Source organism: Lepisma saccharinum, chromosome 16 (assembly GCF_977018435.1).
Source record: "Lepisma saccharinum chromosome 16, izLepSacc3.1, whole genome shotgun sequence".
Classification (NCBI taxonomy): Eukaryota; Metazoa; Arthropoda; class Insecta; order Zygentoma; family Lepismatidae; genus Lepisma; species Lepisma saccharinum.
The window spans coordinates 43781750-43799232 of record NC_139244.1 but is presented as its reverse complement, the minus strand read 5'-3'; the positions used below and the strand labels follow the sequence as shown (position 1 = coordinate 43799232).

Here is a 17483-nt window from a genome sequence, read left to right as displayed (position 1 = left end):
TTTATACTATAGAAGTCTTTACAAGTATTTTTACTGTTGCAACCATCCCGTCAGAGGGATATTTTCTGTGGTATTTGGCGAAAAAGATCCATTTGAAAAAACTTCAATCAGCACAAATGTGTAGTATTAATTCTTACTTCATATTACGTATCCCCATGAAGAGTAGCCAAAAAAGAACTTCCATATTGAGATAAAATGCACAAAAAAGAATGTTCTCGAAGATAAATTTGCTAAACTTGGGAATGTTAATAATAATTATATATATAATTATATAATATATAAAATTTAAAAAAATGAAGACTGTTGAAACTAACTTAGATACAGTGGAACCTCAATTTTACGTTATCCAGGAGACCAAGATGAAAAAACTCAATACTCGGGAAAATATAAAATCTTGGAAAATTTCTAACCAGACCATCAAGATTGAATGAAAAATGAAGGAAAATGTAAAATCGAGGAACTTAAATAGGGGTTCCACTGTAATTATTACTTGCAAATTTTAAATTAATCTATAAATTTGGGAGAGGGCAAGAGCTTCCCTTTGCCCCCGCCAGGTTACGCCTATGCTTAGTGAACATAAATTTTGAATATTGTAACTTGAAACATATTGTACTTCAGGCTTTGTGCTAAATACATAAGCATTTTTAATAAGATTTACTTTTAATGTCATTTTATGCAAATTATTTTTTTATCACCCTGTCTCTGAACCGCCCATCGCAATTTTTTCATCAGGCATTAGTACACACTCTGAGCTACCTACGTATAAAATTGGGGGGAAATTGAAGGGGGGGCATTGCATGAAATTCGCTCTTGAAGTTAGTCATTTATTTTTCTAAAAAAATACATAAAACTATATATAAAAATACATGTTTACTGATGCATTCATCTGAAACGTTATTTAAATGAAAGCTTATACCATTCTGAACAAAAGAAAAGAAACTTGAAGTTTCTAAGGCAAACCCGAGGGAAGATACTATAATTTATAACCTAATGCGTGTCATTCAAAGTGGAGCCGGATGTGGCGTACACGGAGATCTTAAAAAGCGCGTAACTTCTGAACCCCTTGACCAATTTTAAAAAAATTGTCATTTTTGTAATCAGCATCAAAAGTTCTATAAGCATACCGAATTTCATCAAAATCGGGGATGGTGGGTGACATGGCCTGGATGAATTGGCGTGGAATGACCCTACTACAGACAGATGGATCAATCGAAATAACTAATGTCGGGATACACTAGCATTTCGTAGGTATTCAGCCGGTAGATAATTTTAGATCTTCATATCTCTAGTTTGCGAGAAATCGACACGTCCCTTTGACCAATTGTTGTCTCTCAGGCCAAACAGATGAGCCAATAGAGTAAACTTAAGTTACGTTCGAAATTTCGCCTTTAGAGCTCTGACGTCAGCTCGATTGCCGAACACGACTTTAGATCTCGCCACCAAAGTCTTGGTTCGAGTTCCGGCCTGCGCATGGAAATTCTTTGGGAGTGTCCTTTCATCAAATCCATAACAATTAGCTAAAAAGTGGAAGAGAATGAGAAAAATACAAATGTTCGGGAACTTACTTTCTTAAAAGGAACTGAGTTAAAATTACTTGTTACTTTCTGCTGGAAATGCTCTTGCAAACAAATTACTCTAGCTCTTTTCAGTTCTTACGGCGGGCGCTCTAGAAGCTTGCAGGGGATGTGGGGAGCGGGGAAGCGACCAAACCATCACGATAAGAAACGTAGCGGCCAGTAGAACGAGTTTCACGTAGTACTTTTTCCGGCCGCGTCGTGTCTCTCGGCGCCACTGCTGTTGTCTGGTTGGTCTGTTGCGTAATCCCCGCTCCTCACTTCCCCTGCCATCTTCTAGAGCGCCCGCCGTAAGAACTGAAAAGAGCTATCACAATCAATGACTGACAATTTTATATTTGTCAACAAGCCTGGACATAATCGATTGTGTCATAATTTATTTATTAATATTTAACATAGAAGGGTACATATTAATTAATGTAAGTTACCGGCAATAAAAATGGGAAACTTTGATCCTGAAATACTTGTTTCATTGCAAGGCGTTGTGTGTTTTGCCTAACTAAGCGGCGCTGGCAGAACTAGCAATTGAAATTTTGATATTTAAATTCACTTATCGCCGTAGAGATAGGCAACACACATAACGCCTTGCAAGGAAGCGAGTATTCCATTTATGTTGTCGGTGTCTGTACAAGGTTTAAACAAATCAGAAAGGTATTTACGAGAAAAATTGTTGGAATCAGAGCATAGACAAAAAAGGAATTTACCAGGCTGCGGTTTCATGAAAGTTGAGAGCCAACTAGAGACAGGGCCAAGAACGAGATTAGCACTTCGAACAGGGTTGTTAAAGGTCCAGGAATTTTAAATAAATTCAATTCCGGTCCAGGAGAGAAAATCGGCAAGCGTAAATGGGTTCTGGACCGTAAAGAACCTTTTTATGGTTAAAGTATTTCAATTCGGTCCAGGAACCTTTTTTTCTGGATCAATTTAAATAAGGTCCAGGAAGCTTTTTCCGGATCAATTTAAGTACGGTCCAGGAACCTTTTTTCAATGAAACAATACGCAACTTGGACCGAATTTAAATTGTGCGAGAGATAGGTTCCGGTCCTGCAGTGGAACCCAGCAGAACCCATTAGAATTTATGGGTTCATCGACCTTTAACAACCCTGACTTCGAGACCGAGAACAATAGCTCCTTCCACACGAGACAAATCGAGATTCTGCCAAATCTCACCTCAATACCACCCCTACACCGTTACAACATGCAGTTGTATGGATAGCGGAAGATCGTAATGGCATGCCAAGGAATTCCATAATAAAGGATATTCCCCTGAGAGGTGATATGCTTTATTTTTTTTATCAGTCATATAATTTGCCATGTAGGGGATGGATTTGACTCCACCAACCTTCTCTGAGGTACGCCACTACAAGAGGGCTAATCTACAGAACGAATCAACTCATAACTCTCTCTCCTTTTCAGGTATAGTGTGGTTTCCCTACCCAAGAAAAGAGTTTTAGGATGAAGAAAACTATGCTACCAGAAGAAGAACCCATCACTAGGTAGCCAAAACAAAAAAATCTATAATGTGGCGAAAATTCTTACTTCTATGGTGCATGCTGGATGTTAGTTTAGGTAAGAGCTGTTCTCCGACATATAACTGTTGTCTTTATGTAAATATCTCTTGGTTGTTTTCAACTACTTCATTTGGTGCACATACTATTATGTATTTTGCATAAAACAAATCAGACTTTACTTGTTGAAGTTTATAATAACTGTTCTCCATGTCACTACTCCTATATAGTAGTATAATCTAGGCTGAGGATAGATAGGCACTAAAAATGCCCCAAATACGCAAAGGTGGCACAAAAAAATACAAAATAGGCATTAAAATTGATGGACATCAATAGATTTTTCATCATTTTTATGTATGAAACATTCAAAAAGTGGTTAGCTTTGAAATAGGTACTTGTGTGTGAAATAGGTAACAGACACCAAAAAAACTGATGTATTATTTTCAGAAATGACCTGAAATGAATTTGAACTCAATAGCCTACATTTCCTGGATGGGGAACAAAGACGGCATTTTAAGATGCACAGTGGGTTCTTTTCACTAAATATCACCAACATATGCTGCATCCTTCATACATAACTTTGCGAATGAGGGGGTTAGCATTTTCCTCTTTCCTTTAATGGACATGTAGGTTGATGTGATGCAACCTTATTATAATAGTTGTTGCTGATGCATTTTCCATCAAATACAGTGCACTCTGATTGGCTATTACCAACAGATGCACAAATTATGCACCATGCGATAGCACAAAGTGATAAAATTGATGGACATGTTCAAAACTAAGAAAATATACCGCGTGAGGCACCTAAAAGTACCACCTGAAATAGCGAAGAAACCAGAAACAGTAGCGATGTGAGGTTTGCGGGAAACAATAATATCAAATGGGGCTCGTAAATCGGAGGTATGGGGTGGGTCGAAAAATATCGACAAATGGGGCATCTGGAGCAAAGTCATATTTTTTTAAATAGAACGATATACAATAACATGCATAATATAAAAGAGCACACGCAGAGAAACACAACGCCGTTGGTCTCATGCATCTACTGCACATAGGAACGAAGATATGGCCATGTGAAAATATGTAAACAAACTAACAAGTGGCCCACTTGACCGTCAGTACCACGGCATGTACAGTGGGATCCATGAGTATTATCGTGCAAATTGTCCATGACTATTTTCATTAAAATTTATCTTACATCCTATATGTTTTTAAGCGATGGATTTTTATGTATGATGTTGCAGAAGTTGTCAACAGCTTGTTTTGAATTTTCTTTTAATTCTTGAAGCTCTTATTAGGTCAAATAAAGTGCGTGAACATAGTGATGGACAATTTGCAGGGTAATACTCATGGATCCCACTGTACAAGTATGAGATGTCGGAAGCCATTGGACAAGATGAAGACAGAACGTATTAAAGGAAGAAAAAATACAGTAGACATCGTCAGCACCATGTATTTGACAGTGTTACAGCATAATGAAAATGACCATGACAGTATGTCGAAGAACCACTGCGTAAGAAGCGAAAACCTGTCAAAGTGTGTGTTCAAAGTGGTGGCCGTCAGCTGCGATACAGGCAACGAGGCGCCCACGCAAAGATCGTTGCACAGAATGTAGCATCTCGTAGGGAATGTCCCTACAGGCCACAGTAATGCGGTGTTGCATATCCTCTGGAGTTGTTGGCACATCCCGGTAGACAATGTCCTTCAGCTTTCCCCACAGGAAAAAGTATAACGGTGACAAATCTGGGGAACGAGCCGGCCATTTGACAGGCCCTCCACGTCCAATCCAACGATTTGGAAATGTATTTTCCACACATGCTGTAGCGCGTCTTGCACTGTGAGCTGGGCACCCGTCATGTTGGTACCACATTTCCCTCCTTGTCTGAAGTGGTATGTCCTCCAATAGTACAGGCAGTTCATGTTGTAAAAACTGTATGTATCGGTCAGCATTCAGTATCCCTTGTATAAAAAAAAGGCCAATGAGATGTTCACCCACTATACCACACCACACGTTCACACTCCATGGGCGCTGGCGTTCCACTTGGCGAAGCCAATGTGGATTTGTCACCGACCAATAGTGCATGTTCCTTAGGTTGACATTTCCATGATTGGTAAAAGTTGCCTCGTCAGTGAAGAGGATAAGTGACAAATCGGGTGTGTCGTGTCGTAACATCCATGTGCAAAACCGAACACGGTCCACAAAATCATTCCCGTGAAGTTCCTGATGGAGGGAGATATGATATGGGTGAAACTTGTGTGTGTGTAGAATGCGCAATACACTTCGCTGACTCATCCCAGCATCCCTGGCAATTTCACGGGAGCTAACGTGCGGATTCACAGCAACAGCGGCGAGAACATTTGTTGCACCTGCCTCACCTGTAGTTGGCTTGTTCCGCACACGTGCTCGTGGTGTTAAACTTCCGGTATCTCTTCATTTAATAAATAACTAACCAAACAGACGTCGAGATGGCTGTAGTCTGTCCGGATATCTCTCTGCGTACACACGGTAGGCTTCTGATGCATTTTTTCGGCATTCCCCATAAATCTGGATCATGTCCGCTTTTTCTATGTTTGTGAACACCATAATCTTCGCTCTTACCACTACGACTGCTTGCTATGAACTAACACGATCTCGTGGACCTGCTATCAAAACTTGCTCTGCGTAAAGGCAGTTCTGTCAGGCACCTGAGAAGTCTTACATGTCGTGGTACTGACGGTCAAGTGGGCCACTTGTTAGTTTGTTTACATATTTTCACATGGCCATATCTTCGTTCCTATGTGCAGTAGATGCATGAGACCAACGGCGTTGTGTTTCTCTGCGTGTGCTCTTTTATATTATGCATGTTATTGTATATCGTTCTATTTAAAAAAATATGACTTTGCTCCAGATGCCCCATTTGTCGATATTTTTCGACCCACCCCATACCTCCGATTTACGAGCCCCATTTGATATTATTGTTTCCCGCAAACCTCAAATCGCTATTGTTTCTGGTTTCTTCGCTATTTCAGGTGGTACTTTTAGGGTGCCTCACGCGGTATACAGGGTGTCATTTTAATGGCGCCCACGGACCGCGGAAACGTATAGAGGACATCAAAGCAAACAACTTTTCTCAGAAACATTTTTCTCGTTGGTGCGTCATTTCGGCGCTACAGTCGTTCAAAAAAGCCCGTTTTTCCGCCTGAATGCTGGCAACCACACACAACATTTGATTGCATTTGTGACGTCATATCCCGTCGTGAAGCGATGCGTTCCAGGGTTGCCAGGAACACACATACTCCGCGAAAAATGACATAGCTACAATCAGCCACATTATGTACCGTAACACAAAACTAGAAAACACGTTCTGTAACCTAACAGGAGGTAAACAAACGATACGAAAAATAGTAGAAAGAAAATAGAATTCAAGTGGAAGTGGTCATATCGAATTTTGTCTCAGCTTACATGTCAAATAATTATTTGCAAATCTCGTTACCAAGTTGGCATCTACAATTTAGTCTATCCACCTTTTTTATCTGATACTAGTTGTCTGTGACACACTGAACAGATGACAAAATAGAAATGAAAGAACTCAAAATTCCAAAGGTAAGCAACAGATAATATAATGTACATTCAGAGCATTATGAGGCAAGTGGCAAAAATGATTGAAAATACAGGGATATAAGTAGTAGTAATACAAACTCTAAGACGACTGTGTGTTTATCTATTCACCGGATACACATGTAATAGTTTGCAAATGTGAACAGGGCAGTACATTCGGTACTGATTCATCATTAGATCGTTACTGTGGTTATACTTGTTTTAGCCGTAATGTAACAACGTGAACCTCGAATACTTCCGTTATCAGCACAAAAGTACCACAAGGCATCTGGACACAAACCTGTAGATGTCAACCTTGCAACGAGATTTGCAAACATTTGACATGTAGTTGGGCGTAAACAGCCACGTGTAAGCTGCAAGTCAAATAAAATGTATTGTTGTTGATATTTGAGATGTACGCTGAGACAAAATCCGACATTAACATTTAATTTTGAATACGTTTTTTACCATTTCTCATATCGTTGGTTCACTTCCCCCTTCCCCTGAGATGACTGCTGATCTTCTGGCTGGTAGGCTATGATGTTCCGTCTGCTGAACGCGTTTCTCGCTTCGTTTTACAGCTAATAATGTGGTTGGTAGTTTGTCATTTTTTACAAAATTTGTGTTCCTTGCAACCCTGCCGTGCGCTATTTCGCCGCAGGATATGACGTCACAGGTACGATCAAATGTTGTGTTGGGTTGCCAGCATACAGGCGGCAAAACGGTCTTTTTTGAACGGCTGTAGCGTCGAATCGACGCACCAACAAGAAAAATGTTACCGGGAAAAGTTGTTTGTTTTGATGTCCTCTATATGAATCTGTGATCCGTGGGCGCCATTAAAATGACACCCTGTATATTCAACTGATTTTTCATCATTTTCTGATTTTAGGCATTCAAAGAGGCAGTTATCTTTCAAATAGGTCCTTATGACAAAAATAGTCAAAAACAGGCAACACATTATGAAACACGTGCATTCCTCTAATAGCATGATACAATTTTTAAACTTTTTCTGACCAAGGAACTGAAAAAGAAGAGCATCTTAGGGCATATCCTTAGTCTACAACTTCTTGCTTCGGTCCACTAATCCCCACCACCCATGAGTGTCTGCATCCGGAATAGGAGTGGAATTCAGCCTAAAATGTTTCATTCCAGGCACAGTCATTTACATTAATATTATTACAGGGGACTGATAATTTCAAGCAAGTCTACTATGTGGTTGTCCCAGAAATTCAATAACTTCAAACTGAATCAGTGTTTTTGAGGAGGCAGTAACTACTGTTTTTTGGGGGTGGGAGGTGGAGTCTTGCTTGTTCCCAGGGTTTTATCCAGTATATTCCATTTGCGGAATTGTAAGTTTGTTTGAGGGACTAAATGGGTAAATTTTCATGCCAAAATGACCATAAATTTGTCTTTACTTTAGGGCAAAATTGAAGGGGGTGATGGGGGAGTGTGAATAAAATCAGTAGTTGCCCCTCCCTGGGGAAAAATGTGTGTGACGTCCATGCTAGTTCCATGCTGTAACTCCCACTGAATCTTGTTTCAACATACTAATCCCCACCTTCCTATTGCTTTCATATCCTTAAAACATTATTCGAAATAGTAGCATGTGAAGACTGGAAAAGTTTATCGATATATATGTAGAGTCAGAAATATGGCTACATTTGATCGCATCGTGTGACAACAGCATTCTGGCTATGGGAAGTGAGATAGTGCAGTTGGAAAGTCTATTCTTCAAATTGAAGAACAATATACAACACCATCCAGACTTATTTTATTGCCTCAAACTTCTCACCATTTACATCCAAGCATAATTTGCAACCCTTTGGAAACTCACTTATATCTTTAGGATACATGACCACTGGAGTGGGACGAATTTCTTCTTCAATTGCTTCTCTCAGCGTGACTGTATCGTGGTTTCTGGGCATTAAACTTTTTACTTCAAGTAGCCCAACAGCCATTAGTCAGGCTGTGAAATGTGGGAAACAGGCTGACCATTCTGTAGGTTTTCTCCTTCCCAACCAACCGCTTTGGGCAATTCGCGATACAAAATTTCCCTCGCCATAGTGAGGAGGTGAACCTTCCTGATGGAATAAGCAATAAGCAAAGTTCATGTTCATCAGTTTGCATCAGTGCCATCACGAGGGATTTCACAGTAACCATCTGCATCAACAGTCTCCTCCAAGATTCGCATTCCTAACAATCCTTCCCAAAAGCTTTTTTTTTTCTAATTAAGTATTGGAAACATATGCAATAATGATGTTAAGCAATTCCAAACAATAACAACGTTACTTTTGTACTAATCAATATTCACAATTTCTTTCCAGTTACAGGACTACAATGTGTTCAGTGTCTATCTGAAAGCTCAGCTAGCTGCATCGATAAACCCCCTCCACCGAAAACATGCGACTATGAGGCTAGATTCTGCATCATCGTCAGAGAATCCTTTCTTAATGGTGAGTATAAAAGACAGCAGTGTAACTGAATTAACAGTAACGAAGTTAAAGTTACCTTGCTCATCATGTATGTCTGTTACAGTAACCCATCTTGAAATGTAATTTAGTTATACACAGTGGCGTGGCGTGGATTTTTAAAAGTGTTACCGGTTATCAGTAGGACATTTAAGGGAGACTTGGGCGCCTTCCCAGCTCATGCCCCCTCCCCCTCAATGTCTTCCAAGTAGTTCATATAATATTAATCTGATACGTATGCAATTCAATACTAGATTTTGGTAAAGTTATTAATCAGGAAAAAAAATGTTGACATAAGGACTAAAGTGAAATCGCAAACATTGGTTGTTGACACAATAATACGTAATTTGATACTTACAGAAACATCGAAGGCTAGCCTACTTATAGAGCAGATCAATCCGATTTTGAAAATAGTTATATGATGCTGGGATCCCGGGTTCGAAACCTAGCTTGGGCATGGGCGTTTGTGATGTCTATTCATCAATTTAATCATATCATCACTCATTCCCATCTTCGCAAATTAGCCAAAAGTGGCACAAGCGAAGCAAAATCAATCAAATCAAATCAAAAAACTTCTATGATGCTGTCATAAAGAGAAGTTTTTCACTTGAATTTGAATTTTTGGGTGCGTCATGGTCATGGTCCATGGTCCATGGTCCACATCTGAATTCGACACTTTTTTTTTTTCACCTGAAAATAGAGTACTACATGGCTAACAAAAGAGTTTCGACAACTGCACACATCCACATAACCACGGATAGTCGTTATACCACGAAACATTGAAATGTCGGTCATATCCAGCAGACGACTTGGTTTTTAAATCGTTCAAAATAGGCTTTGGCCTCCCTTTCGCCACAATTTCGATTTTTTCTGCAAAATAACGAACCGAAAGATTGCTTCAAAATATCTTCTATCGCACGATTACACACACTGTCCAGATAGGATGAACCCGCCACCTCGGAACTCGGAGAAAGCTTCATTAATTAATTGACAATGCCCGAAAACAACATAAAGACGAAAGACACCACTCACAAAACTCCCACTGCACAGTCCCTCCCACAAACCGTTGCTTACTTTTGTAACACGTGGAGCACCCTCCTTGCCCCCTCCCCTCTCAGCATCGGCCCTTCCCCAATATTTCCTTCGGAACCTGCAAGAAGTCCAGTTCTAGTAATGTTGCCATCTTAGTTCTTTTGAAACCAGATTTGCCCAAATCGCGAAACTTTTCGTTTCAAATAAGACGTATGTAGAGTAGATGTAGTCTTCATCTGTTTCCTAACTACTCCCACTCCCATGTTTCGCTAAATCCACTGAAATCTCATTTCTGACACCACTACTATTTCGTATATTTTACGTCCTTTGCTACCTTTAAGGCTTTCGCTTTATAGGATAATCGTGACGAAGAGGATGCATGGTGAATTATTGAAATAAAATTATCATTTCTTTGTGTATGTAATTATTAATTTTTATAATTATGTAAGTAAAATAATAACAACGAACATTGAAAAAACAATTTCTTGCTGAGGATTCGAACCTGCGACACCTGACACTTCAGAGCGTGCTAAGATAACAATCTGGAAATTATGCTTGTAAGTATTGTTTTCACCCAAAAACAGTTCTACCACCTCAAAAACATTGCTTCAATCCGAAATTATTGCATTCCTGCGACAACGTATGTCAATCTCAATCAGTATTATCAACAATTATCACAAATTCCTGTAACCGAAATAATATTATATGTGTGAAATATAGAATTTTAGGTTGACATTTTTAGGACAGCGGACCCCTTGACCATACCCATCCCTCTCCTCTCCTCGCCCATGATGTCGAAGAAGGACAAAGAAAACTTTCATAATCGCTGATATTTAGTGTAAATACAAAATATCACTTGGTAGTTTGCTTTTGCCCCAGTGTGATTTGATTTTTTTAAATTTTGATTTGGCGATTTAAGTCCACTTCATGAACAGTAATGCTAATCGGGACAGTTTAAAGTTGGATCCGAACCACTTGTGCCTCCACCGGGTATCGAACCCGGAATCCCTTGATTATAAGGCGGCGACGCTACCACTGCGCCATCGTTCCCCAGTGTGACTGGACACCTTCAGAGTAAGATAGACCCGATTAGGCGACTTAGCTCTTTTCTGTCAATTGAATATGGCAACACTGGTATGTTTCCGGTAAGGGTCACCGGCAACTGCGCCGGCTAAACAGACATACCATAAACCCTCCTCCTCCCCCCGCGGTCAGTCTTTGCCGCAACGCAAAGTCTTCCTTGCGTGGGCTCAGGGTCCTTTCCTCATGTTGCCTGTGGAGGGTACCGGATCAGTCCTCCTCTTCGCTTTTGCCGGTGTCAGAAAAAATGTCAGTCTGCAATGTTTACTTTACGACAATATTACCAGTTTATGTACGTAATAATATTTTAAGACGGGTTCTTCAATTCTTTATATTTTGGTGTTACCTGCGGTAACAGCGGCTACATGCACGCCACGCCTCTGGTTATACACGTAGTTGTAATTGCTTTAAAAAAGTATGTGGAAATAACTATTACAGTTTCTTTATTTTAGGTAAGCTATAACTTGTACAACGTAATGCATGTATGCAAATGGGTTGGTAATTTTTTTTCCCTATTGACACATATGTGACCATGTAAAATTACAATTAATGTTCATTAAATTATAATAATATAGAGGGAGAGAAAATTCAAAGTAAACCCTTATCCTTAAAAATTATGTCACAAAACATTTTGCTCATGACAAATTATACATAAGTTTTAAGTTTGATTGATTTTTTATATCATGGGCAGATCAGCACATAGGTTATTTCTTCCTGGCACATAATGCAGGGATGCACCCCTTAACTAGAAGAAAAATGAGGAGCAGTCTCCACACAAGCTAGCTAGATTTATGTCGAATCTGAATCCCACCCTTGATTCTCTGAATTGTAAGAGAAATTGTAGTAACAGTGTATATTAATATTTAGGCCTAACTATAATTGTAACACAGAATCTTGGCATTTTTAAAATTGTTCATAATTTATTTTATTAGGTAGGTGCGATTAATTTTGCCTCCCCTCAAAAAATTCATATGACAGTGCATATTAAAACTCCCTTTCTGCAACCTCTGCTAGTACGTGCATACACATGGTAAGTACGAGATGTTAACAAACAGTAGAAACTAAATTGTGCATGTGCTCTTTCATCTTGCAAAACAGAAATCAGTTCATTTCTTCATTAATAGCAACAATCACATAATTAATATTGGGGCCCTTAGGATGCTAATGTCACCTTGTACTGAAGGAGTCCCAGGTTTGATATACAATGGAGGCACACAGTTGTTCAGATGCCACTCTAAACTGCAGATTTAGTCCAAATTAGCCTATCTGTGCAGTAGTGGCTGCTGCCTGTTTGCACACTCGCACATGCACACCCAAATAAATGTGCTATGTAATTAATTTTTATTATATTTATTCATTGAATGCAATTTCTTCAAAACATCAAATGTTCCCGGGCCACATCACCTTTCATTTTCTTCCTTACCTCAGTTTTTCTATCTGAGTAACCTGCATCGAATTTGCATAAACACAATTGGGAAGTGCAGACAGGTGCGTACCGAAGTGGCGCAGTGTTCGACGGCGGGTAGAGGAAACACCAAGGCTCTTCTTATGGCTTAGATCAGTGGGCTCTCGGACTCACTTCGCACCAAGAATTGAGACATAATACCTACGGTAGGGTGTATCGAAAAAAACTTTTTTTCAAAATGTTAAGGTGGCTAGTGGGGAAAAGTGGCCATTTGTGACCAAAAACACGTCTGATTTTTTTCAGATTTTTTGGAGGTCGTTTAGGTGGCGCCCATTGACCTTGAAGTTTTGATAGTGATTTGGTTATGCAACACGCACAACAATTTCACAAAAATGTCATTATTTGGCTATTTCATGTGTTTTTTTCTGCATTATGGTCATTTCTTGTTTTGTTTATGGCAAATATGTTACATTCGTGCCTTAGGGGTGGTTTCCTATGCTGTTTACGTATGCTTTTGGTCAAAAATTGTCAATTTGAGGCTAACTCCATTTTTTCTATTGATGGTTTCCAATTGGTTTCGACTGTGTTTTATTCGAAGGTTTTCCGATATAAAAGACTAAATAAAATATTTTGGCTTTCTAATTGCTAACAGTTCCTCAATTACTGTCCAGCGCTTCGCTTATTTTCATAGCTTATTATGCTTTGAAAATAACCCAGAGCTCACCACGAGGAGGTGGCTGGACTGCGAGCTCCACCCACCCAAATGATGTTGGCAAACATAATTTTACTAAGGGGCAGGCCAAGATTTTCTTCTAGTTTTCTCCTTGAACTTTATAGTCACTTTTTGTTCGAAATGTCGGCATATGTTCTCTAGATTCCAATTTCGCTTTGATGTAGCCATCACGTGCGCTGGCGCCGAAAACGGAAGAAGCAGCCTCTGTGATAATTTTCACAAGTCGCTCCACTCCTTGTGTGTGGCAGGGGAAGTCTTGAATTTCCGCTATATTTTTGTTTTTATTGTAGTCATCTACTTCTTCATTTGTAATATTATTGGCCAACGTAGGCTCGTGGAGGGAGCATGAAGCTCAATCAACCATGTCATAGTATTGGTCTGCATTAAAATTGATGGTTGGTAAAACAAAAGTGCGAATTATTTTGCCTTTCTTTCAATCCTCTTGCTTTCTTACTTCTTTGCCAACCAAAACTTCTTATTTCTGGGATTTTGTCGGTTATTAAAGCCAGCAGGAGATTTTCAGGATGGGCCAAGAATGCGTTTTGTTGAATGACCCTATTAATCAGATCTCTCAAGTGGTGTGGGAGAAATCGGGACAAGTGGATCAAATTCCAGAGGTGTCGGGCTCCGTCAGTTATCCATGGTTCCTTCTTGATCCCAAACCACACCGGTGGGTACACCTTCATTATGTAGTATGTGGAATTTGATCTACAGAGGCTGCTTCTTCCGTTTTCGGCGCCAGCGCACGTGATGGCTACATCAAAGCGACATTGGAATCTAGAGAACATATGCCGACATTTCGAACAAAAAGTGACTATAAAGTTCAAGGAGAAAACTAGAAGAAAATCTTGGCCTGCCCCTTAGTAAAATTATGTTTGCCAACATCATTTGGGTGGGTGGAGCTCGCAGTCCAGCCACCTCCTCGTGGTGAGCTCTGGGTTATTTTCAAAGCATAATAAGCTATGAAAATAAGCGAAGCGCTGGACAGTAATTGAGGAACTGTTAGCAATTAGAAAGCCAAAATATTTTATTTAGTCTTTTATATCGGAAAACCTTCGAATAAAACACAGTCGAAACCAATTGGAAACCATCAATAGAAAAAATGGAGTTTTTAGCCTCAAATTGACAATTTTTGACCAAAAGCATACGTAATCAGCATAGGAAACTACCCCTAAGGCACGAATGTAACATATTTGCCATAAACAAAACAATAAATGACCATAATGCAGAAAAAAACACATGAAATAGCCAAATAATGACATTTTTGTGAAATTGTTGTGCGTGTTGCATAACCAAATCACTATCAAAACTTCAAGGTCAATGGGCGCCACCTAAACGACCTCCAAAAAATCTGAAAAAAATCAGACGTGTTTTTGGTCACAAATGGCCACTTTTCCGCACTAGCCATCTTAACATTTCGAAAAAAAGTTTTTTTTGATACACCATAACCTACAGGCATGCACTGTTCCCTTTTTGTCATGTAGTGTTGCAATCTTTCCATTCTTGTGACAGAGTCAAGAAAAAACCCAGCTATCATTGCAAATTGAGGGATTTTTTTTCAGCAAGGGAAAGTTCGATCTCTCTCTCACCTCACGCAGTTTCGAGCATAGCATCGAAATCTGAATTAGGGTAAGGAGGGAAAGGAAGAGGGTGTGGCGTGTAGTGACGACTGTATTCAACAATGCAAGGCCAGATGCGATGACTGAAATACGTTGATGCAGGTGTTGGAAAAAATAGTTTTAAAAAAATGTCAGCGGTTTGAATTAAAAACATTCACAATGTCGTAGGAATTTGTGCCACTTAGTATTTTGAAGTTCAATAAAAATTTTAAATAAACAGAGTTTAATCTTGTATTTTTGTCACAGAACAGTCAATGCAATTTGTTATTCAGTGCATATGAGAATCTGTAACTTATACTATGTGTCACAGATTTGACATAATTTTGCAAAGGTGCTGGCAAAAACTAGTTGCATTTGATTAGGGTTTCGAGGATCATCATGGCAATGACTAAATTGAATAAGTACATTAAAAATGGTAATTAACTTTGAGGTGTTCAAAATGGCTGCCGTTAGCGGCCAGACACATACCACAACGGCGAATGGTTGCATGAACAACGTTGGTTAATGTGTCCGCGGGGATTTCTGCACATGCTGCTGAAATTTCTTCACGAAGGGCCTCCAGCGTAGGAGGTTTCCTGCGATACACAACATCCTTCAAGGTCCCCCAAAGGTAAAAGTCCAGTGGTGTTAAATGTGGTGAATGTGGTGGGAACTCAAATGCACCTCTTCGTCCTATCCAGTGTCCCGACAGATTCTCGTCTAGGAAAGCCTGCACGCCTCGGTGGTAGAACAACTCACTGTTTCCATAAAGTTCACGTGTAGCTGGCAAAATTCATGTGCGTAACATTTCCAGATACCTGGCGCCAGTAACTGTACCTTCAAAGAAGAAGGGTCCTATTAAACCCCTAGAAGACAGTTCACACCAGACAGTCACCCACGGAAGATTGACTGCCTTGTCGACATGAACGTGAGGATTTTCTGGTGCCCAGTAAACACAATTATGACGACTCACTGTACCGTTTAGTTTGAATTGGGTCTCATCAGACTACACAATCTTAGTCACAAACTCTTCATCCTCACCTGCCATACGCTGAAACCATTCACAGAACTCCATGCACGATCAGGATCATCCTCATTTAATGCGTGCATTAAACTTGGTACGTACACATTCCACTTGGCTGCTTTCAGAATGTGTCGTACACTTGCACTGCTAACCCCTGTCTCACGAGCACATTGTGTAGCAGACTTCTGAGACAACGTTGCAAAGTTTTCTAAGACCATAGCCGAAGAAGCAGGACTTGTAGCTGTACGAGGTCTTCCTGATTTTCCCTTGTGCACATCACAAATGGTAGCATATGTCTCAAACTTATCACAAAGCCATTTAATTGTCAATCGTATTGGAGGTTGTGTTGCAAACTCACACCCCTAAGCATGTTGAACTTCAGAGACATTTTCAAACTTGAACCACCACTTTAAAATTAGCTTCCATTCCTCAAACGTCAGGTGTGCAGTGGCCATCTTGATTCACTATCATACGCCACGTGTTAGTCAAGAGAGCCATACGAATACAGACATCTGTTGAGAAAACATCATACTACATGTTCCTCAGATAATTCAATGCAACTCTAAAAACAATATGCAGATACCATCAGTTAAAGCGTGTATATGTTTTTTGACAGACTCTGTATTTTAAGAACACCTTACGCTTACCAAAAAATATGTTAATCACAATAATCCTAGCACTAGTTTAAATATATAACATTTTTTTATGAATTGCAATTTAATTTATTGTTCTTTCATTTATCTTTCAGACACCCTGGTCAGTTTAATTCGCACCTGCAGCCCAGTAGAAAAGGACTACGAATGCCACGAGAACTACATAATGAAAGGGGAGAAGGTGAAGACATGCATCGAGTCGTGTAGTGGCGATGGTTGCAATGGAGCACAAAAAGCCAGCAAAGCACCAGCAATGAAGTGCAGTGCATTTCTTTCACTGATAGCCTGGTGCCTGACCAGGAACTTCCTGCTCTATGACTCAGTTCTGTGAGACATGCGATAAGACATCGAGGAAGTGAAATGATCGAAAATCATCTATGAACATGTACATTTGAAATAATTTACGTATGTAGTGCAAGTTCTTGCATAAGGAAGAGAAAAGTGTAAAGCTTTATCAAATTTTGCCCTAGCCAGAAAATGAAATAAATTACTGCAACTTATTAATTTATTTATTATTAATTACTATGATAGTTAACAAGACACTGTCCTTTTACATGCACAATGTTCTAGTCACACTTTACTACACATAGAAATTTAGAAAATATGTAGTATAAATGCTATACTACAGTGTAATACAAAAAATATTATGGGGCATTCTATGTGAAAGTAGGCTCGAACCTCAATTTTTAAAATTAAATGCAATGCTGTAACTTTATCCTTGTGAGTGAACAATCGAAACTTGTCATTTGCATTAAAAATTGAAGTACTATACAAATTAAGTTAGAAGGTAGAGTGTATTTTACATATTGTTCGTTAATTTTAACTTTTTGATTT

General features: G+C 39.4%; 1 protein-coding gene across 1 annotated transcript in view; it reads left to right on the top strand.

Moving 5' to 3' along the window:
• The window catches only part of LOC146000045 (uncharacterized), a 36311-nt gene extending 19143 nt beyond the window's left edge, over positions 1–17168 (top strand). Inside the window, exons 2-4 of the mRNA XM_083137368.1 lie at positions 2991–3143; positions 8981–9109; positions 16745–17168. Of these exons, the coding sequence (XP_082993494.1) occupies positions 3095–3143; positions 8981–9109; positions 16745–16980 (414 nt within the window). The 5' untranslated portion in view covers positions 2991–3094 and the 3' untranslated portion in view covers positions 16981–17168. The remainder of the gene's footprint in view (positions 1–2990; positions 3144–8980; positions 9110–16744) is intronic.
• Positions 17169–17483: the final 315 nt, after the last annotated feature.